Below are 23407 nucleotides of genomic sequence, written 5' to 3' on the forward strand. Positions count from 1 at the left end.
ATCTCCATTAGGTGAACGCGGTCCAAGGACTCATGCGTTGGCGGGTCTAGGCGCACGGCGGCGCCCTTCATGCCGTACTACTTAGGCTCCGCCCCATCCACCGGACCCGCAACATAGTCTAGAAAGTATATTCTCTCCAGAAATAATCTCAAAACATGACTCAGCATTAAGACATCGATCATATCACCCCAAAAATTGTAAACAGTCAATCTAAATTCCAAACATATATAAAATAATTATATATATAGTTCTAATTTTATAAGCAATGCCTATGAAAAAGTAAAGAAACATGCACCAATTAATTAAGGAAAACACAAAACATCTCTAGGGAAAAATCAAACATTCTTTTGGATTCTTTGGGATCCGAAGCCATTTCACATATCCCCATCACATGTCGCCGACACAAGACGCTTGCCAGAGTCCAAGCACCCCAACGAGTTTACCCATCGTCGGTGGAGGTCAAAGTGCGCACAAACTAATAGGTAGGGCAAAGCAGCTTATCTCAGCCACCTATTGCAGCTGCCTGGTAACATTTTCCAGCATATCTACTAGCAGCACTGGACATGATTTTTTGAGATCCACATACTCTTGGCTAGCCACCACATTATCTATATGTTTCCGATGATGCGATAAATTCTACGCAAGCATTTTTTAGATTGCTGCAATAATGATGTTGGTCTGCTAGAGCATGTATAGTAGCCACATTGTCAGCATCAAGACTCTTGCAAAGGATGCCTTCTCAAATCTGCTTTAGTCTTCCCAATTCCCATAGCATACCTATCTGCAGCAACAACCAAGTGCTTAATCATCCCCTTCTGGTCATCGGCATCGAAACCCTCCAAATCAGGCATGGAATCTGTGTGTATATGAAATGAAGCAACGCTCTGGTCAGAATGCATGTCTTCAACCGTTATGAGCTGGCTAGTCTCTTCTCCTCCATCGGTCCATAGAGCTCTAGTCTCTTCTCCTCCATCGGTCCATAGAGCTCCGCATCGAAGACCGGCGACCGCATCGCAAGCACAACCCTGTGGGCAGGGAAAGCCTCGCCTCTGACCTCGAATGTCACGTCCACTCCTTTCTTCACCTCAAGCAACTTTCTGAGGTTGTCCGACAAATCCGAGGGCGGCTCGACTCTAAGGTTCCTCTGCAAGCTGTAGTCGGCGATCTTGAACGTGTGCGTCCCCCGCGCCGTCTCCAGACTGCTCGTCGACGCCGTCCTTGCTCGGGGCCTTGCTTTTCGATGCAGCCATGGTCGTCGGATGCCAATGCGTGCTGGGAATTCAGGGCGACGGCGGCGGCGCGGTTGGCGAAGGTTTGCGCCACGTCGTTGCTAGGCAGGAGGGGAGGGTTAAGTAGAGGATCGGAGGGTTTTTGTCGGACGGGACGTAAGGGGAAAGGATTGGTGGATCACGTCCACGACGCAACGTGCGATTCTGAGGGGATCGCTCCAAGCCCCAAGCCCTACGTGGATCGATGGGTCTCTGTGTCCAAGTTACTTAAGAACTAAGAACCCAGTTTCGTTAAATTTGGCTGCAATCCGGAAGGGCTTGCTGGTTGCTACGAACTCTACCCAGTCGGCCAGTCGTGACCCTTTGAACTCTCGAGTTCAGAGAAAGCTGCTCGCACAATGTACTCGATATCTATCTGATATTGTCCAAGAACACGAGGATGAGGCTTCCCAACGGATCGAGTGATCGAAATGAAGAAGTACCAGGTTGACCTATAGTGCTTGCAGGAGGGCGACGACGACGTACGTGAAGGTGAAGCCGCCAGAGCAGCGAAACGCAACGCTAAAACGAATCGTGACATCATGCCATGTATGTTGAACAACAGGAACAAGCAAGGGGCCAATACACAAACAAGGTTACATCTTCCATTGATCCCTGTTCCATGGATGTACAATTTTTGCGGAACAGCAAGATGCGAAGAAAGCAACAACAGTATACTACATATGCAACTAACAACTTGGCAAACAAGGTTGAGAGAGCCGAATCAATCTAGCATGTCACCACAAAGTAACCGCCTGAACCAAACTGACGCTAGCATTGCAAGATCAGAGATCATGGGCGGCGGCGGCGGCGGCGTCGCCCCGGCTGTGGACGTCGACACCCTGGTTGACGAGCTTGCAGGCTGACGCATCTGCAGTTGACGCATGACTTTTTGTGAATTCTGATGAGTCAACGTTGTATGAACGTCACGCCGGAGTTAGGGGAGAAGGGGCTGCCGGGGTTTGAAATAGTAGGCTGCTAGGTTGTGGGATGGACGGTTATCGCAATGGCGGAGGGCTGGGACATATCTCTATCTCTACCAATAAAAAGAAGCCAGCGTCCGTGTCGCCAAAACCTACCTCTGCTTGGCAGAGCCACGGGCGACTTCCTTCCTGCGTTGCCAATTCGAAAAACCTTCAGCCCCCGACGACGACCCCTCGCTGCGTCGCCGCCGGGCCGCCGCCGCTACCTCCCTGCGTCGCCGTCGCGCCGCCGCCACTCACTCCCTGTGCCGCCACGGGGCCACCGCCACTCACTCCCTGCGCCGCCGCGGGGCCACCGCCGATTCCTCCCTGCGTCGCCGCTGCCGTCCACCGCATCGACAGGTCCGTGGTTCTGCCCGCCCGTGTGGGTCTGCCTCTCGCCAATCGCCATCCTTTACCCATGGTCTGCAGCACTTCCTCGCCGCCCCTCTTCCTCCTCACCGCGCTCGCCCTCTGCGCTCACCGCGCCGCGCCGCCCGGCGCGACAGTGCCTCGCGCGGGATCCCCTCCTCGCCAAATCCACCGCCACCATCAAACAAATGCCGCCTCCCCTTCCCCCGTGCTGCCCGTCCTTGTGTTCCCCACCTCTGCCTCCCCAATCAGCATTCGCGTCTGTGTCGCCTTCGACTGGCTCATCCTGCGGCATCTGCCCCAACTTAGCAGCTGTGCTATTGAGAGGAGCAGAGGTGCAGGCCATGGCTTGAATTGCCCTTGAGGGAGATGGGTTGGGAGTTGTGGCTCGGGTAGGAGGAGAAGCTCAGGAGATGTCGTGCTTTGGATGGAGGTGCAGCAACAATCGATGGAGAGAGATGAGGTCATGGCGGTGATGTTGGAGCTTGGGGATTTTTGAGATGGATTTAGCGTGCTGCTGCTGATGCATGCTGCTATTGGAGGAAGAGAAGGTTAGCTGGGTTTCTGATCAGCTCGTCGTGCTTGCCGGCAGGAAGAAGGGAGAACTACTGGTTGCTGCTGCAATCATGGTGGACAGAAGAACAGAGAAGAGGTGTGCTGCTGATTATATTTGACCTGTTGCTTGCTAATTTGGAGGAAGAAAAAGAAAGAAACTGGTTGGCAGGTTGCTAGCTATTGAGGATTGCTTGCTCGGTGGAGGCAGAGGGAGAAGAGAGGTGTGAAGGAAGAAAGATGCTACTACGTGTTTATTTGAGAGGAGCTGGCTTGCTAGAGAATAAGAGGCCGGGAACATTTGTAGCGCATTCTTCAGAACATATCACAAGTGCTAGCATATTGGAGATTTTGGAAGGCCTGGAGGACTGTGACCTGCTCTGCGATGTGGTACTGCAGATGAGGTATCCAACTATCCATCGTTTGCTTTGAGTCTCCCTGTGTTTATGTGCCTTTAGATGACAGTAGCTTTAATCTTGCTCCTAATTTGATAGAACTGAGATTTTTTTTCCCCAATATAAATAGGCTAATTTCTTAGAGTCATTACTTCATCCTAGTTTACACTTATACATGTCGCCAGATTGAACCATAGTTAGACCTACTGGAAATACCTTTTTATGCTCTCATATTCTGAATATGGGAATTCTGGACTACTTTATTTTGTGCATGTTAATTTCTCGACAATATTTCTTTAAGATTTGCAGTTAGGAGACTTTGGCCTTTTGCTCGTCAACTTTCTATAGCAATCAGTGATGATATATTAACCTTGATTCTTGAGCCAATCTTCTTGTTATTGAGGCCACTTATTGTACTTGTGCCCATGCAATGTATCTTAACATGGTAGATAACATGCAGGTTCCATGTTAGAGGTGGAAAAGTTAATTTTCAAACAAACATAGAATTAGGACTACATGCAGTTTATTTTGTGAATTTTGGTTTCAGGGATAATGCAGTGGTATTTGTTTCATATCAGCTTTAGGCTCTCCAATCCTTATTTATTTTATGAATTTTGGTTTCAAGCCTACAAAGCACTGGCATTTGTTTCAAATTCAACTTTTGGCTACCAGCTCTTAATCTGTAAATGGGCGACTTTAGGTATCAAGAACTGCATTAACCATTGTATTTGTGAGGACTAATGCCCAATCATTTGCCTTCTAGATTTTAGGACACATCATTTTCCTTCTTTCCCTTGTACAATCAATACCAAATGTGGTTTATTTTGCTGTTACTGATTCCTTCCCGTCCATGCCATTCTGCCAAGAAAGCTAGGTTATTGGTTAATGGTGGTTCAATGCAAAATATTACGATTCTTTATATCTAGGTGTGCTGTTGTCCAAGAAGGTTGCTTGAGTTACAATTTACAAATAGTGTGCACTGTTGGCCTGAATTTTTTATGGAGTCATAAGTTGTACAAACCATAGATGGATCAGGCCATGAATTTTATTACTGTACTGGTTGCTACACAAGTTATCAAAATTATTTAGCAACATATCAACTATAGATTATTTAGCAAGAAAATGCTGTATCTGTTGAGAAGCTGAAAAGGTTTCAATGAAAACTGAAATGAAAGATTTTGCAGTTGAGCTAAACTTGCTGGGAGTCCAGGTCACCCTGATAGTATGCATCATAGGCCCTGGTAGTATGAGAACAATTTTTCATAATTGATATTAGAATATAGATTCATGTCTGCTCAGATTCCTACACTTTACTGAATTTAATATGACAAAGTAAAATCTAATATTGTTGAATTCTACTACTTAAAATTTCCTTCTCTTTTCCGTGCAGTTTGGACTTTTGGAGATTTTCCTGAACTACCTGTTGGGTAAGCAACCTAAAATGGACAAGCTACAAGACTACCATTATCATGCATAGGCAAACCACTCTTATGCAATACTTATTTTATATCAACTGATCCTACTTACATTGCCGAAGCCTGTTATATTAGTTGTCATTGCAGAGCATCACTGAACCTGATGTGTTGGAGTTCAAAAGTGCTGGATGGCAGCATGTATGTTTTCATAAGTGCTGGACCAAACTTCTGTTGCCTTCTTTATGACTGGTTGGCTGGTGACGTTAATCTCGATGTAGGGGTGAGGTGGTGATGATGTGAGGACACAGTTCTAGAAATCGATTACAAATGCAAAGGAGTGGTCTATCTCAACTCCAAAGTTCCTATTTTTAAGCAACCACACATTGTTTAGAAAAAGGAGTGGGGTCTCAGCTGAACAGGAAAATGGTTTCAATCATTTTTTTAAAAAAAACTGTCTTCAAATATGCACTGCACTTTATTAACAGTTTGGTAACTTTTGTTGATTAAACAAAGGGCCATCACCATGAATACATTGAAAAATTATTGTAATTGACACTAAGATGTAGCATTGATCGTGTGGTGGGTTGAAATATATATGCTGCAGTTGAAATTCAAGTTTTGTTATTTCTAAATGAAAAAAGCCTTGATCTTGCGCAATGTTATTGGTCAATTCTTCCTAGAATGACTATTATGCATGATATGAAATTTGTCATTACAATTTCATTCCCTTGCTTATAATCATCATGTGTTTTGCATGATTTTTTTAATAGTTGTTATTTCGTTCAAATTTATGTGCCGGTAGCAACGCACATGCTATTACCTAGTAAAAAGGATGCATGATCAATATACACCAACTATGTTGATGTCACAAGGAGGCATGATCAATATACACCAACAATGTTGATGTCACGATGACTATGGAAAAATTCAGCGTGTGATCTAAAGATGTTAAAGAGGGAGAATACCATCCCACCTTTACCAAATGTTTGGGGTGCCGGTGCTAGTTTTGAAAATTTTAGCACCAGAGCCAAAGTTAGCACCTCGAATTAAGATCTAAAAAAAATATTTTTTTTCGCATGCATGGAATAGTGGCGCGGGGTGCGAGAATCAAGGAAAAGCTAGATAGGGAATATTTTATTTCTAGTGTAGGCCCTAGGGTTCTAATACTAAGGCCCTGTTTGGCACAGCTCCACTCCTAAACTCCAGCAACTCCATCAAAAAATTCAGCCAAACACCCCAACTCCAAAACTCCATGGAGTTGCCAACTCCATGGAGCTGTAGTGCAAATGGAGGTGGAGTTTTGAAGCACCTCTTTTGCTACTCCAGAAACTACTCTTTTGAACCTCCTCGTGGAGTTGGTGGATAATTAACCACCAATGCCACTGGTTACATAGAAAAAACGGTTCGTTCTATTTTCCTCCGAGACTCCACGCGCTCGTCTCCACCGGTCTCCACCACGCTAGCGCCGCCCGTCGCTCCCGCCGCCGGCCGCCGTGGCCCCTCCGTCCCGCGCGCTCCGGCCTTGGAGCCCTGCCGCCGGCCGCCCTAGCCTCGCCGCCGGCCGCACCCCCCGCCGGCCGCCCGATCCCCGCCGCCGGCCGCCCGCCCGAGCCCCGCCGCCGGCCGCCCGCCCGAGCCCCGCCGCCGGCCGCACCCCCCGCCGCCCGCCCGATCCCCGCCGCCGGCCGCACCCCCGCCGCCCGCCCGAGCCCCGCCGTCGGCCGCCCCCACCACCGCCCGCCCGAGCCCCGCTGCCGGCCGCACCCCCCGCCGCCCGCGCTAGCCCCGCCGCCGGCAGTACCACCCACCTGCTGATGCCTTCCCTTCCTCTTCCTTCGGGTGACCAGTGGGCAACGACAGAGAGAGGAAAAAGAAAGGAGGAAGAAAGGGGGGAGAGGATGACAAGTGGGGCCTGAATTGGGGGCAACAATGGCAATTAACACTGAAATTGATTTTTTTTGGAGCTGAGAGTACCCATCTAGCCAAACACCCCATTTTATTTCTGGAGTTCTGGAGTGGAGCTGACTCTACCTGGAGTTTTGGAGTAGAGCAGCTCCACCCAGAGCTGGAGCCATGCCAAACAGGGCCTAAATGTTAGAGTGTTTTGTGCCATGTAGCTAGCCAATGATCGTGTCCTTCCTTTGCACTTTCTAACTGAATAAACACTAAAGTTTCCCTAATATATCCATCCATGTACGTACATTGAGCTAGCACGTTAGGGCAGTTCCAGCGTATTTGCTAAGAAGGTGGACTAAGGAGAGAAACACCTAAAAGAGGTGCTGGAGCATTGGTGCTAGTTTAGAAATTCCAAGTAACTTGTGGCTTGTTTGGTACCAGGTGCAAGGAATAAACGGTTCATTTCAGCTGGAGTACATCATTTTCCGCGGGGAAGAAACATGGCAGATTGGGGAAGTTGGGGAGATTATTTTTTATATCTTAGAGGATCCCACCTTGGTTTAAGCTAAGCAAGTTTATGTATGGAAGCTTGTTTCGCCAAACTTACAACTTACGCACGATTACACTTGCTAAGAAAATATACACTAAATTTGTTGTTTTTTTTTATGAACAATTTTTTTCTTCAACGAACACTAAAAAAAATTTGTTCGACGAACACTAGGTTGCCACTAAATCTGCCGTTATGAACCATATTTGTTATTCATCACCATTGTTGTGAAATTGTGATAAGTACAGTATGCATCGTCACGTCACAATGTCAGGCCTGATCGGATCAGGTAGATATCGACATTTTGAGGCGTAGCTAGCGGATTAGATTCGCACTTGGATGCCGTCCCCTGCGCTCTAGTGCAGCACAACGGGAGGATGGCAGTAGGGTCCCCTGAGCCACCCCTCGGCGATCAGCCGGTTCACCGCCTCCGTGAAGTGGACGCCGTCCCACGACTCGTGCGTCGACGGGTCCGGGCAAGCGGCGGCGCCCTTCATGCCGCACCGCGCGTCGAGCTCGAAGTTGAACCTGCCGCCGCCGGCGCCGCAGCACGCCGGGACGGCGCCGTCGCGGAACCCGAAGCGCGCCGGGCTGCGGATCATCCGCTCGACGTGGCCGTAGTAGTCGGCGTAAATGATCCGCGCCGCCGGGTGCCGCTCCCGGATCCCGGCGAGCCTCCGCTGGAGCAGGGCGTTCTGGTAGACGGAGAGCTCGTTGAGCGGCTTCAGGCACCCGTACTCGTCGTAGTCCGCCGGGTTGGAGCTCGGGAGGAACGTCAGGTAGACTGCGAAGCAGCCCACGGGCAGTGCTCCCGGGACGATGATGTCCACCGCGCCCAGCTGTATCAGTTGCTGCAAGATCACATCAGATCAGTCACAAGTAGATGTCGTTAGTGATCAGTTCATGAATTTGTGTTCGTGGTTTTCAAGTGATCGAGACGGCTCACCTCGACGCCGGAGGCGACGGTGTCGACGATCTTGGGCGTGTAGTTCCTGGCATGCTCCGTGGTGAAGCCGAAGAAGAGCATGGCGTTGTAGTCGTTGCCGCCGAAGGGGCCGAACACGAAGAGGGACTTGGCGAGGTGGGCCCTGCAGCGAGGTCCTCCCGGCGGCGCGCCGCCGCCGCAGACGGAGGGAAGAATGTCCCGGAGCCACTGGATCTGGACGTTCATGGCGCCGTTGTTCCAGACCGGGTAGCCGAGGCCGATGGACTCGAGGAAGGCGAAGTCGAGCGCCGTGCCGCCGACGATGGCCATGTTGGCGCCCCGGCGGAAGTCCGCGCCCCGGAGCTTGGACGGCGGGAGCAACGGCAGGCCCAGCTCCTGAGCTGCACACGCATGCATGGCATCATGATCTTGCAGGAGTGAGTAGTAGCAAAACAAAATTCATGGCCGATCGAGCCTTGTGCGCGTGGGTACCGAGGAAGTCGATGACAAGGCGGCCGTCGGAGCAGCGGCAGGTGGGGCGGCCGAAGTAGGTCATGCCGTAGGGCGGGTGCGCGACGGTGAGCAGGAGCTGGTCCGCCGCCGTCATGTTGACGCAGATGTTGCCCGTGTCTCCCAGCGAGTCCCCGAAGTTGAACAGGGCCTCGTACCGCCCGCCGGCGCCGGCCGCCGCGGCCAGGAGGGAGCAACAGTAGAGGCACTGGAGGAGGAGGCCGCCGCCGGCGACCAGGGCTGCCGCGCGAGCCATGGCACCCGTGACCGCTGGCACCGATCAGAAATGCTGCCACGGGTATATCCACGCGACCACGCACGCACGTATATAGTGCCGCGGCATGCCCGCTCGGACGATCGAGATGAGCGCTAGCTCCACGTGTGCGCCGTGGTGAACTGAGCTTCTGCCGCCGAACCACCACGAGATAACCTCGGTTTAATGGAGGTTTGGGCGGCTCGAGTGCTCGGCGGCTTCCCTCCTACCAAGCTCCCTCCCGTCAGCGCAATTCAATGGCGTGTGGCCGGCCGCGCTCTCGCGAGCGGTGACGCGCGCGCTCGCTGTGTCGGCGTCGCCTCCCCCGGAAAAGCAGCTCCGCCTCCGCGCGGCGCGATGGCGTCGTTGGCTCGGTGCGGTGCGGTGCCGTACGTGTGCGGGCGGGCCTTCTCCTGACCTGGGCCTCCTCGGTAACATAACAGCACGCCCGTTTTATAGTTTGTTGGTGGGCCGTCGATAGCATGCCGTACAGACTAAAAACCCTCGTCGCTTCTTCTTCGTCTCCGATCCGTTAGTCTCGGCTGAATCGATCTACCGGCCGGCGGCGAGTTGGCTTCTTGGATCTCTTGGATCGATTCCTCTGGGATCCCATCCCTACTTGCTCATTAGATGAGGGGTCGCTGCTAGATCGAATAAGATGGCCTCAACCCCAGCCTCTTCATCATCAGGTAACATACCTGTGCAGATTCGGATTGTATCTTGTTTCGGCAACATGTAATGTAATCGGATATCGTATGGTAATCCCCGCGCTATGCAACCATGGTACCACCCCTTCTCCTCCGTAATCGCCCTACGCTTGTTTTTCCTGGCCGCGAGCCGCGCCTCTGCCTCCAGATCGTGCGAGCAATAACCCCGCCGGCAAACTCGCCGCCGCTCTCATCTCGAGCCACTGCTTGCTTTCTCCCACCCCCATCTCTTCCAAATCCTCTCTTTCCGAGATCTGCACATACCATGGGGAGAGGCGGAGAGCCTGCAGGAGGAACGACGACGGCGCCATCCACGGTAACAGGAAGCTTGTCTTCGATGCAGTATCTCGCCTCAACCCCCATCTTCCCTATCTTTTGGTTGCTTCTGTTTCCCATGTCTGATGTCTTGCGAAGATTGGGTTTTTTTTTTGTATTTTTGATTTTATCGTGTTTGTATAGATTGATTTTCTCCTCAATTGTCAGTTGAATTTCTATTGTAATTGGGATCGGTGCTTTCTTTTGAAGCTGCATCTTTTGTAGTTCATCAGGTTCTTCCAGACTTCCAGTTGTCTTCTTTTTTTTTTTCAAATTCTAAGAAAGCATATATACTATCTGATAACATCACCGCAGTTGATCCGAACAAATAGTGTAATCACCCATTCCGTAGCTGAAAGTACTGCAATTCCATTCCACTTTCATCTGCGTTACCGTTCTACGAACCAAACACCATCTACATATATTGTTCTTCGTTTCACTACCTGACCTGTTGTTGATCTAATTTGTTTTGTGGGGGTTTAATTGCAGGCGGATCGGTGCCTGTGCAAGTGCCCCTGCCCCAACAAGGAACGATGCTCAGCCTTCCAGAGGTATGGAGTGTATAAATGAATTTTTGTTATCACAATTATATATATAATATTTCTTGTTCGTGCGTGCAGGATATTCTTGGCCACATACATTCCTTCATGCCGATGCGAGACGCTGCTCGGGCTGCCTGCATATCCCATGCATTCTTGCGTTCTTGGCGATCCTATGCCAGGCTCAACTTCAACATGTACACATAGGATTCATGGAGCAAGACCTCCCGGCGTTTGATCCCATTGCCATCGAGAAAGAACAGCCCCCTGATAAGAGAGTTCTTCTCCAGAGTCGACCGCATCATGCGTAACCACACCGGGACCGGCATCAAAACATTCAGGCTTGAACCTCCCTATGGCTTCTACATAGACCCTGCCGTTCCTGACCGCTGGTCTCAAGCTGGGATGGCACCAGGCATTGTAGAATTTGACCTGCACCCAGACATGGGCGATGACGGGCTAGGTTACAACTTCCCGTGCTCCCTGTTATCTAGTGACAAGAGACGCCCGACGATTACATCTTTCACAATCGCCGGTTGCGGTCTCCATTCCCTGGACAAGGTTGGCTGCTTGACAAGCTTGCGTAGAGTGCACCTCCACAAGATGCGTGTTACCGGAGAGGAACTTAGCTGCTTCCTGTCTAGTTCTCCTGTTCTGGAGCAGCTACAGCTCTCCTACTGCCATGACATGGTTTGCTTGAAGATACCTCGTCTCCTGTCGCGCCTCAGATTGCTGCATGTACGAAACTGCAACAGCTTGAAAACGATTGGATGAGATGCTCCAAAGCTTAAGTCCTTAGGATATGTTGGGTCGCCCACAACGCACATCTACCTTGGAGATTCTTCACCCTTAGTGAGGGAGATGAAAATGTCTAGTATGGATGAACCTGGCATGCTCTGTTGTGCCACCACTAAGCTTTCTTCCATCGCACCAAGTGTCCGCTCCCTTTTTCTATCATCATGCTTTGAGGTCAGTGCTTTGCTTGTTATTATATACATGTAGTGCTCGTTTTATATGTCACAAATATAGCAAAATTACCTTTTCAAGGGCATGTCAACATATTGCTTTGGCATACGTCAAATCAACATTTTTCCCTAGGAATCTAATTAACATGTTCTTTTACTATATATTTAGTTATAAATTCATATTCTACTTGTATGTACTTTCACAGTATTATTGTAGTTTTAATGGACTTTACAAATATGTGATATTCGTGTCGCATGTAAATAACCAAATGCTAACAGTTGGAGCATATGTTCTTTCTTCAGATTGCAACTGATACACCAATGAAAAAGCTTAACAAATTCCCGCCGCCTCAAGTACTTGGAGATACAGCTTCCTACGCCAAGTCGTTCTCCATACTATGATTTTTATTCCCTGGTTTCTTTTCTAAATGCCTGTCCTGTCCTGGATACTTTCATCTTGCGCGTAAGACATTTTCCCCCATCTGATAGGTTACATTCAAATATGATATTTACTGATTTTTGTGATGCACTAACATATATATATATATATACATATATATATATATACATATATATATATATATACATATATATATATACACATATATATACATATACATATATATATGCCTCTGCTATTCAGTACCCTGGGTACGGAATAGCTTATTCCGTACCCGAGCCCTGCCCCCCTGACTGCAGCGTCCGACGCACCATCACCTTGCGGCCATCCATTTTTTTTTACGGGCGAGCGAACCCCGCAGACTGGCCGATGTTTATTTGTCTGTCCACCACCCACACCAAATTGGAACCGCACAGCAGCAGTTTCCTACGCCGCACTCCGGTGGCCGCGTCGGAGCACAACTGCTCCGGTGGCTGCGGCGGGGTGCTTGGGGGTCCGCGGGGTGGACCCGGACCTCGACACGGATGCCGCGGAGGAGGGGAGGAGGAAGCAGAAGAACCCAGGCCGCTCGCGCGCGGCGGAGGTGTCCCTGGAGTTAAGGTCGGAGAGTGGGCTGCGCCGGTGCGTGGAGCTCCCCACCGCCGCTGCCTTGGGCTTGGGTGCCGTCGCGGGGAAGGGGAATGGGACGGAGAGGGCTTCCGGGGCTTGGAGGCAGAGGAGGAAGATGGCCTGGATGACTGTCGCAGCATGGCGGTGACGGTGTAGGAGCGTATGGCGATGATGTGATGGGGAGAAGCAGCGGCGGCGGCGGTCATGGAGCCAACAACGACAGTTGACGGGGTGACGTCCACAGGTTAAAAGATCGTTGGCCTGAGAAGTGCAGCGCCTGTTGACGAGGAGACGCCCGCGGGCTGGAAGATCAACCCCTATCCGGTTTGCATTAGTACGAGGGCTATCACAGGTGCATGGTAAGGCATGGAGCTTGATCCCCGTTGATGTTTTCAATTCCCAACAAAAATTGGAAAACAGATTTGCTCAGTTAACGGACATGATGTCCATTTATTTCAGTTGAGGAATTTCGTTTGATTTGAGGCCATAAATCAAAGAATACGTTTGCTGAACATGGTTCCGCCTAGCAACTTGACAACGACCTAATGAAATTGTGTACAGGAATATAGGAAAACAAAGACAGTGATGGGTTGTCGGAGGCTATTGTTTCAAAGCAGGGCCAAGTAGGGAGAAGTCTGTGGATAGCCCTTCATCGGCAAGGCTGCACATGAATGACATGACTGTCGCTGTCGACGTGCAAAATTCAGAAGTGACGGAAAGGTCACCGTGTGGTTCAGAACTGTCAAAGCCGGGAGGATGTGGCACTATGAACTCCTCCATCAGTGTTTCGGAGGTGGTGGAGAGCTTCAGCGCTGGATTCCGAACGCCCACACAGAGAGCTCGCCGGGATGGGAGAAGTTAGGGTCAAACCGTTACAACAGGAAGCCAGGGTGTTGTGTTCTCGTGTTCGGCTACTTTGAAATTAGGAAGCCAGGGAGTGAAACAAATGTGGTGGTGCATCTATTCCTGATAAAAAGGTTCATTGGTCCACAGCTCAGTGAAAAATGAAGCTAAAGTGTCTGATCATTGGTATCATTAATCAAATGGATTTCCAATTTTGAAGGATGATATGTTAACTTGTTATACATGTTTTACAGGAAGGCTACGATTGTAGGGGCAGAGCACGCAGACGATATTAATAAGCTTATTAAGTTCTTTAAGGATTGTGAGGCTCAGAACCCGCAGTCCCAATGGGAACCCAAGTTGGACTCTCAAGGTGTTATACACAGCTTATTCTGGAATCATGCAAGCATGCAGGGGGATTATGCAGATTTTGAGGATGCAATGAGCTTTGACACAACTCATAAGACTAATATTTATGAGAAACTACTAGCAATGTTTGTTGGTTCTAACCACCATCTACAAAACACACTGTTTGGATGCGCACTCCTAGGAGATCAAAACAGCTGAAACTTTTGAGTGGGTGTTCAAAGCATTCAAAAAGTGCATTAGAGGAAGTAGAACAAGGTGTATCCTCACAGTAATATGTTAATTATGGATGTTCATGATAAAATTATTTGATAGATGAGCATGCACAACATTTTAGAGCATGTAAAGAACTAATATTAATGAATTTGCATCTTTTGGTAGACCAAGACTAGACAATGGGCGTGGCAATTGCCAAAGTTCCAAGGGGTTGTCCATAAGATTTGCAGATGGCATGTGGTGAACAAGCACATGCCACAACTAACCAACCTGTTTGGGATGTATGTGAAGAGAAATTTTAAGGACAAATTTTATTCTGTGCTAAACCACTCACTCACGCCAATGGAGTTTGAGGCTGCTTGGCAGGAACTACTGGATGAGTTTGACCTACATAAGGATAGCACTTTAGATAGTCTTTACCGCCAGCGAGAATTGTATGTACCGGCATATTTTAAAGACCAATATTGTGGCACGATGGCATCAACACAGAGAAGGGAGAGCTCAAATTTTGTGATGAAGAGTTGTTTTGTTGACAAGCACACAGCTTTGCACAGGTTCGCCAAAAAAATGCTTGACTTCGCGCATTCGAGGAAGATAAAGGAGTCTGAAGAGAAATACCATGGATCAGTAATGTAACCATCTTGTCAATTCATATTTATGTAGTGTGTGCTCAAATATCAATTCCTTAACTAACTGTTGTGCTTCTACTATGACAAAGCAAGAGGCTCACAAGAAGCAAGTGGCCATTTGAAAGCCAAGTTTCAAGGATTTATACTAGAAATGTGTTCAATGACTTTGAAAAGAAAATGATCGATTGCACACAATTCGATGTCAAAAATGATCCAATAGAGGGAGAAAATTAGGGATGCAATGAGCTTTTGAGGATTATGCAGATTTTGGGGATGCAATGAGCTTTGACACAACTCATAAGACTAGCAATGTTTGTTGGTTCTAACCACCATCTATAGAACACACTGTTTGGATGCGCACTTCTAGGAGATGAAACAACTGAAACTTTTGAGTGGGTGTTCAAAGCATTCAAAAAGTGCATGGGAGGAAGTAGAACAATGTGTACCCTCATAGGAACCTAATTTTCAACTGTTTCATCTCCCAAGAGTGCGCATCCAAATACTGTGTTTTGTAAATGGTGGTTAGAACCAACAAACATTGCTAGTCTTATGAGTTGTGTCAAAGCTCATTGCATCCCAAAATCTGCATAATCCCTAAAGGCTCATTGCATCCCAAATTTTCTCCCTCTATTGGATCATTTTCGACATCGAATTGTGTGCAATCGATCATTTTCTTTTCAAAGTCATTGAACACATTTCTAGTATAAATCCTTGAAACTTGGCTTTCAAATGGCCACTTGCTTCTTGTGAGCCTCTTGCTTTGTCACAGTAGAAGCACAACAGTTAGTTAAGGAATTGATATTTGAACACACGCTCCATAAATATGAATTGACAAGATGGTTACATTACTGATCCATGGTATTTCTCTTCAGACTCCTTTATCTTCCTCGAATGCGCGAAGTCAAGCATTTTTTTGGCGAACCTGTGCAAAGCTGTGTGCTTGTCAACAAAACAACTCTTCATCACAAAATTTGAGCTCTCCCTTCTTTGTGTTGATGCCATCGTGCCACAATATTGGTCTTTGAAATATGCTGGTACATACAATTCTCGCTGGCGGTAAAGACTATCTAAAGTGCTATCCTTATGTAGGTCAAACTCATCCAGTAGTTCCTGCCAAGCAGCCTCAAACTCCATTGGCGTGAGTGGGTGGTTTAGCACAGAATAAAATTTGTTCTTAAAATTTCTCTTCACATACATCCCAAACAGGTTGGTTAGTTGTGGCATGTGCTTGTTCACCACATGCCATCTGCAAATCTTATGGACAACCCCTTGGAACTTTGGCAATTGCCACGCCCATTGTCAAGTCTTGGTCTACCACAAGATGCAAATTCATCAATATTAGTTCTTTACATGCTCTAAAATGTTGTGCATGCTCATCTAACAAATAATTTTATCCTGAACATCCATAATTAACATATTACTGTGAGGATACACCTTGTTCTACTTCCTCCCATGCACTTTTTAAATGCTTTGAACACCCACTCAAAAGTTTCAGCTGTTTCATCTCCCAGGAGTGCGCATCCAAACAGTGTGTTCTGTAGATGGTGGTTAGAACCAACAAACATTGCTAGTGGTTTCTCATAAATATTAGTCTTATGAGTTGTGTCAAAGCTCATTGCATCCCCAAAATCTGCATAATCCCCCTGCATGCTTGCATGACTCCAGAATAAGCTATGCATAACACCTTGAGAGTTCAACTTGGGTTCCCATTGGGACTGCGGGTTCTAAGCCTTACAATCCTTGAAGAACTCAATAAGCTTATTAATATCGTCTGCGTGCTCTGCCCGTACAATCGTAGCCTTCCTGTAAAACATGTATAACAAGTCAACATATCATCCTTCAAAATTGGAAGTCCATTTGATTAATGACACCAATGATCAGGCACTTTAGCTTCATTTTTCACTGAGCTGCAGACCAAAATCTTAAAGACATGAACCTTTTCATCAGGAATAGATGCACCACCACATTTCTTCACTCCCTGGCATCCTAGGTTCAAAGTAGCCGAAGGCGAGAACACAACACCCTAGCTTCCTATTGTAACGTTTTGACCCTCACTTCTCCCATCCCGGCGAGCTGTCTGTGTGGGCATTTGGAATCCAGCGCTGAAGCTCTCCACCACCTCCGAAACATTGATGCAGGAGTCCATAGTGCCTCATCCTCCCGGTTTTGACAGTTTGAAATCACGCGGTGACCTTTCCAGCACTTCTAAATTTTGCACGTCGACGGCGACAGTCATGTCGTTCATCTGCAGCCTTGCCGGTGAAGGGCTATCCGCAGACTTCTCGCTACTCGGCCATGCTTCTTGAAACAATAGCCTCTGACAACCCATCACTATCTTTGTTTTCCTATATTCCTGCACACAATCTAATTAGGTCGTCATCAGGTTGTTGGGTGGAACCATGTTCAGCAACGTATTCTTTGATTTCTGGCCTCAAATCAAATGAAATTCCTAAACTGAAATGAATGGAGTTCATGTCTGTTAACTAAGCAATCACTTCTCAGCCCCCGTATGAATGCAAACCAGATAGGGGTTGATCTTCCAGCCCGCGGATGTCTCCCCATCAGCAGGTGATGCACTTCTCAGGCCAACGAACTTCTATCCCGTCGACATCACCCCATCAACTGTCATCGTTGGCTCCATGACCACCGCCACCGCCGCTTCTCCCCATCACAAGCCCCGAAAGCCCTCTCCGTCCCATTCACCTTCCCCCGTGACGGCGCCCAAGCCCAAGGTGGCGGCGGGGGGAGCTCTGCACGCTGGCGCAACCCGCTCTCTGACCTCAACTCTAGGGATGCCTCCGCCGCGCGCGAGGGGCTCCGGTGTTTCCGCATTCGGGTCAAGGTCTTGGTCCACTCCGCGGACACCCAAGCGTCGTGCCGCGGGCACCAGAGCGGTTGTTGGCTCCGATGTGGCCACCGGAGCGCGGCGGAGGAAACTGCTACTGAGCAGTTCCAATTTGGCATGGGTGGTGGACGGACAAATAAACATCGGCCGGTCTGCGGGGTTCGCTCGCCTATAAAAAAAGGTTGGCCGCAAGGTGACGGTGTGTCGGACGCTGTGGTCAAGGGGGCGTGGCTTGGGTACGGAATAAGCTATTCCATACCTGGGTGGATTCTTTATACAAAATGCACCTACAATCTGTGCATCTGATCTGACCAACCGGCCAAACCAACCCACCGTCCAGGCGTGCAACCGCACCCGCAACGAACCGTCACCCCGACATGTGTGCACCCAGGCATTAACTCCCCGCACCCCACTCACTCGCGCCGGCAGTTTCAATTCTTCTTGTTTCCCATCCGCTCCACTCCACCTCTCTCCCCGCTCGCCGCGCATGCTCGTCAGATTTCCCCGAGCAACGGAGCCATTGTCACAAGTTTCGTGCAAGCGGAGCGAGCGTCGCTGTCGTCGGGGGCCGCCGTCGCGAGGTTCGTCGTCGTCGACTCCTTCAACCATCTTTCTGGAGGTATCCTTGTGAGGGATAGATTCCTAGTACCCGCAAGGAAGGAAGAAGATGAACTCCTACTAGGATTCCCCTGTAATCCTACTAGGACTCATACCATGTAATTGTAACACCCTAGTCCCAAATATGGCTCAGTCCTACTCGCACGCAGAGTAAAACACGCACTCGCATCAAACCTGCTTACGCTTTCGTCCTCGCTTCGCATAAAAGGGTTAACCCGGGGGTTGGAATGCATTTGGCACTTGGGTTTATATGTTGGTGAAACTCACTCTCAACTAACAAGGTGGGACTATTATCCATACACATGCCATGCCACTCACATGGGCCTCTAGTGGGCTCAATTCATCCTTAGTTGGCCCGGGATGTCACAGTAATCCTACTAAGACTCCTTGCAACCGACTAGTAATCCCACCCATTGTAGTATATAAAGGAGGGCAGTGTCGGACTTATAGATCTGGCAGTCCATCAGGGGGTTACCCAGGTGGTTGATTTGTAGGTGAGGACAGATCTAGCAGTCCATCACAGGGTTACCCAGGTGGTTGATTTGTAGGTGAGGGCGATTGCGAAACCAAGATCTCGATGTTGATTGCGAGAACACAAAGGGGACACAAGGGATGTTAGACAGGTTCGGACCTCCAAAGAGTAATACCCTATGTCCTGTTTGTGTGGATTATATTGCTTGGTATGAGATGAGATGCCCCCAAGGGCTCCCTTGGCCACCTTATATAATCTAGCGATCAAGAGTTACAAGTCGGTTTGAATCTAATCTACTCGATCTTTACATGGAATGTATTCTAAGTCGGATTACAATACGCATCTCACATTATTCGGGTGGATTTGGATAGTCTAGTTGCCTTGTCGTGCACTCCAAGTACCTTCATATCCTCAGTCCGCATGTCCCGATCGGACGGGCCCACTTGTCAGGTCCGGCCAGCATCCTGGTCGATGGGGTACCTTATTCGTGCAGGTTAGAGAACTAGCATGATAGGGACGATATAAACGATGGACGGTTATATATCCGTGCCGGTGTTGATACCGACATGGAGAATCGATTAGCTTTACCGGTCACTGCTCAGATCCTGCACGGATAACGAATTAGCTGAGCCAATACGGATATTAGTGTATCTTTATCGGTGGTAACTATGGTTCGACAAGGATGTTAACATATCACTATCGCTGTAAATTAGGGCCGGCTATATATATATTCACCAAATGCCTCACTTTACTTAATATTCTTGCTATGAATCACTTGCATAGGTGGTATGCTCATAGGTGGACACGTGGTCTCCTCCTAATACATGACCTAATAACCTCTAAAGGTGAATTTTGGTCCTTCCACTTTGCCGTGAGGGTCAGCTTCATCCCACAACTTTCGAATTAACCAATCTAGTCCCTTAACTTTTATTTTTGATCAAACTCATCCTTCTTCTAAAATGGAACTCTATATTGGCATGAAACTAATGTGAAAAGTCATTTTTACTCTTAGCTCCTTCTTCCCTTTCTCAATTTCCGTAACAGTATAATCCAATCCAAAATAAGTATGAGCATATATATATTTGGGTATATTTACCCAAAGAGTATGAATACATATATGGAATTGGAGCATATATATCGTACCGTGAGTATTAGAGCACATACCAATTTTAAAGTATACGTACATACATTGAGTTGCATATATACCAAAAGAAGTATTTGTGATCTTGATTAGGAAATACTATTTTGGATGTCACTTGTTTCAGTTTGGACAAAGACACGATCGGCTGACTTTTATTTTTGGACAAAGACACGATCGACTGACTTTTATTTTTGGTTCGTTACTGAGAGGGAGAGGAAGACAAGGGTAAGCTAATTGCATGCTCCAGTAACGTTGCATGGTTCCAAAATCCAATCACATTGATAAGCAAGCCGTACATCGATCATGTTAGTAACCTTAGATAAGGTGAATGCATCTTCCTATTTTCCTAAAATTTAGGAGACATATAATACATCACTTTTCTTACAAGCCTTTGCTGGTTCAATACGTGGGGGAAGTCCGCGGACATAGTATATACATTTTGCATATCAAATTCGTGTGAGCATATGTATAATTTTATATTTTATTTCACAAACTTGACCTTTGATGTAAAGTTAAAGTACCAACGGCTATTTTGCCCTCTCTACTAGACGAAACCTGGGTTATTCCCGGGTTGGGCAGAGGGTCCACGTCGCCCGTTAGCTCGCGAGCCGTCGGATCTGCCCAGCTCGCAGTGTTGGCCATCCGATCGTGGATCGATTCGGGTCCCCGCCCATTAAGCCATACACACGGGTGCTCTCGAATCGTCGAGACGCTCTCTCTCTCTCTCTCAACCATCCCATCTACCTCTCAGCAGCCGCCGCACCCTTCGCCTGCCGCTCCGCCCGCCGGCCTCCACCTTCGCCTGCCCCTTCCCACCTGCGGCGCCGCTCACGCCTCCCGTGGCCGCCGACTTCTTCCACGGCGACGGCCCCGCGCATCATGGCCTGTGCCTTCACCCTGCCAAGCTCGAGTCCGTCGCCCAGTAGTGAAGGCCAGCCCCGATCTGCAAGGCACCACGCAGCAGCAGCCACACCATGACACCACCGCGGCCCGGGTCCACGTCCAGAGCGGCAGATCCCCCCTCTCGCGGGATGGGCAGAGCGTGACCCGCGGGGCAGCGGGAAGGTGACCGGCGGTCGCAGCCATGGGATGCATGATGGCCGCCGAGCCGCGCGTCTGGCGAGCGGGACGGGCATAAGATACAACTGCCTCGACTCCAGCATCGCCTCTCTCCACTCACATCTGCTTCTCCAGACTATCAGGGGCCATGTCAATCAAGATTGCCGCAAACAAAGTCCAAGCTGTATAGGTATACATTTTTTATTTCATAACACAACAGTGGGTTTGAACTAAACACCACATGTGCAGTATAGTTGGTGTCTCTCACTGTGGAGAGCCTTTTTCAGCATCAGTCTTCAATTTGACAGAACAGATGATGGATGAATAATGATTCATTAATTTCTGACTATTTGAGATACTGTTGTCCTTAGAGGTGTTATTGGCTCTGCTTCTAATGTTGAGTAAAGTTGCAATTTTTTTTAAATTAGCAGTGCTCCTGCTTTATTTCAAAAAAAAAAGTTACAATTTTGAGCTATAGTGGCTCTTAGTGATTAGTCTGGTGCGTGAGCCGTGAAGTTTTTTTTTTTTTGCTGCGTATCAGCAGAACCCCAAGTAGTTCTTGTCAGTGTGATTGCGAATGGAGAAGTGGTAACCTAGAGCTTGTGCTATATAATTGGTAATGATGATCTTGTGGATTGAGAGGCCAGTGATGTTATACTACGGTCATTTCCTCCTCCGAGCTACTGTGGTGGATCCTGTTGTGTTGAAAATTATTGTTCTTTTTTTTAACTGAAATGGTAGAGCAGATTGAGATGCGAACGGTGAAGGAGATGGCCGGCTTATTTGTGTACAGAGCAGGCCAGACCATACCATATTGAGCCTAAGGTTACTAATCATGTTTGAACTTGTTATGGGTAGCCGCAGCAGATGGAGCTTTGGCTTTGTTTGTTCAGATTCTCAAGGAGAGGTCTTTATTGCAGTCGTTGTTATCCTTTGTTCTTAGAGCTTGTAATATTGTTCCTTTACACCGGCCGCTTGCTTGCTATTCTTTTCGGTGTTAGTATGGTTTGCAGATGCCCATGTCCCATAAGGGATCTGAATCTCTCGTGGCTTTGCAACCTCCCCTAATCATACTGTTGTTATAAGATATACGACTAGAAGCGTGCCCTATCATGAATTCATGACTGCAGCAATAGAAACTGTAATGCTGTAATATGAGATGTTCTATATTTGGACATTTGGTTCAAACACTGTTCAGCAGGTTGGACATATACGTTGATAATCTTTTTGAAAAGCGGACCGGCAAAGACTGCCGGGCTTGTATTAATTAATAGAGAAGGAAGTTACAGGTCTAGGCCGAAAAATTTAAAAAAAAAAGGTATACAGGGACTATACAACGATACTCAAAGGTTCTCAATCACTCCTCAGATGGACAGAGAGCTCCCAAATGCTTTGCACCTGCCAAGGTCCAGCATCGTACTTCATCCTTTATTTTACATATTAGCTGGTCCAAACTTTTAAATTTCCGTTGGAAAATTCTTTCGTTGCGCTCTTTCCAGACCTCCCATGACACAAGAATGATGAGCGATCGAAACCCCTTTCGCGGCATGCCCGGCATGGACCCAAGATGTGACCACCATTCGCTAACGGACGAGAAGGCGGACCAGTCCCCCCTGGAAGGAATGTTCACAGCCGCCCAGCCGAAGATTTTATCCCAAAGACGAGTAGTGTAGCGGCATTTTGATAGCAGATGTAATAGCGTTTCATCATGCGTGTGGCAGAGCATGCATACCTTTTGATTAGGCCAACCCCTTGTGATTAGTCTATCTGCTGTCCATAAACGGTTTTGAAAAGCAAGCCAGGAGAAGAATTTGCACTTTGGGGGTGCCCATGTCTTCCAAATGAGTCGTTCCATATCAGATGGTGTTGAAGTTTGGAATTGAGCCTCGTATGCCGATGATGTCGTGTACTCGCAATGCCGGGTAAGTTTCCATGTAATGGAGTCCGATGTGCCTGGACTTAGTCGGACCGTTGTCATACGATCCCAGAGGGTGACGAATTCGGCGATCTGTGTTGCCGACGATAGTCTGGCCACGTTTAAGTCAGTAATCCACTTATCATTTAATAGGGCATCTTTAATTGTCCTGTTCTTTTTTCTTGAGATGGAATACACCGTTGGGGCAATTTGCTTTGGCGTCTCTCCCTGGAGCCACGTCGACTCCCAGAATTTGGCCTTCTCCCCATCGCCAAGCGTGACAGTCGTTGCAGAAGCGAATAGGTTCTTGTCTTTAGCAGTGCACGGAGTTGGCATTCCAACCCAAGGTTTGCGCGGCTCCTTCCATTCATTCCAAAGCCATCGTAGTCTAAGTGCTCTTGCAAACTTCTTTAGGTGCAGAATCCCTAAGCCACCCAGTTTTGTCGGTTTGCATGCTATTGGCCACGCAACTTTACACTTTCCACCGACAATTTGGTCTGTACCGGCCCATAGAAAATGCTTCCTCCGCCTGTCAATTTCCTCTAGCACAGCAGTTGGGGCATTTAATGCAGAGAGGTAGTAGATCGGCTGCGAAGATAGGACTGCCCGGACTAGGGTTCTCCTTCCTGCAGGCGTGAGGAGCTTGCCAGCCCAGTTCGCTAGGCGCGCGTTT

The 23407-nt window shown here is 48.3% G+C and overlaps 1 protein-coding gene and 1 pseudogene across 1 annotated transcript; both read right to left on the reverse strand.

Annotated features, from left to right (window-relative positions):
* Nucleotides 1-510: 510 nt before the first annotated feature.
* LOC117853355 (BTB/POZ and MATH domain-containing protein 2-like) lies at nucleotides 511-2642 on the reverse strand (annotated as a pseudogene).
* Nucleotides 2643-7763: 5121 nt separating this feature from the next.
* Nucleotides 7764-9098, reverse strand: LOC117853356 (GDSL esterase/lipase At5g45910). The gene is made up of 3 exons (XM_034735741.1): nucleotides 8825-9098; nucleotides 8354-8733; nucleotides 7764-8258 (listed from the first exon to the last, which is right to left on the reverse strand). Exons 1-3 carry the CDS (start codon nucleotides 9096-9098, stop codon nucleotides 7764-7766), a joined length of 1149 nt encoding a protein of 382 aa, XP_034591632.1.
* Between the last annotated feature and the right edge of the window lie 14309 nt (nucleotides 9099-23407).

Source organism: Setaria viridis, chromosome 4, assembly GCF_005286985.2.
Source record: "Setaria viridis chromosome 4, Setaria_viridis_v4.0, whole genome shotgun sequence".
In the NCBI taxonomy this organism is placed as follows: Eukaryota; Viridiplantae; Streptophyta; class Magnoliopsida; order Poales; family Poaceae; genus Setaria; species Setaria viridis.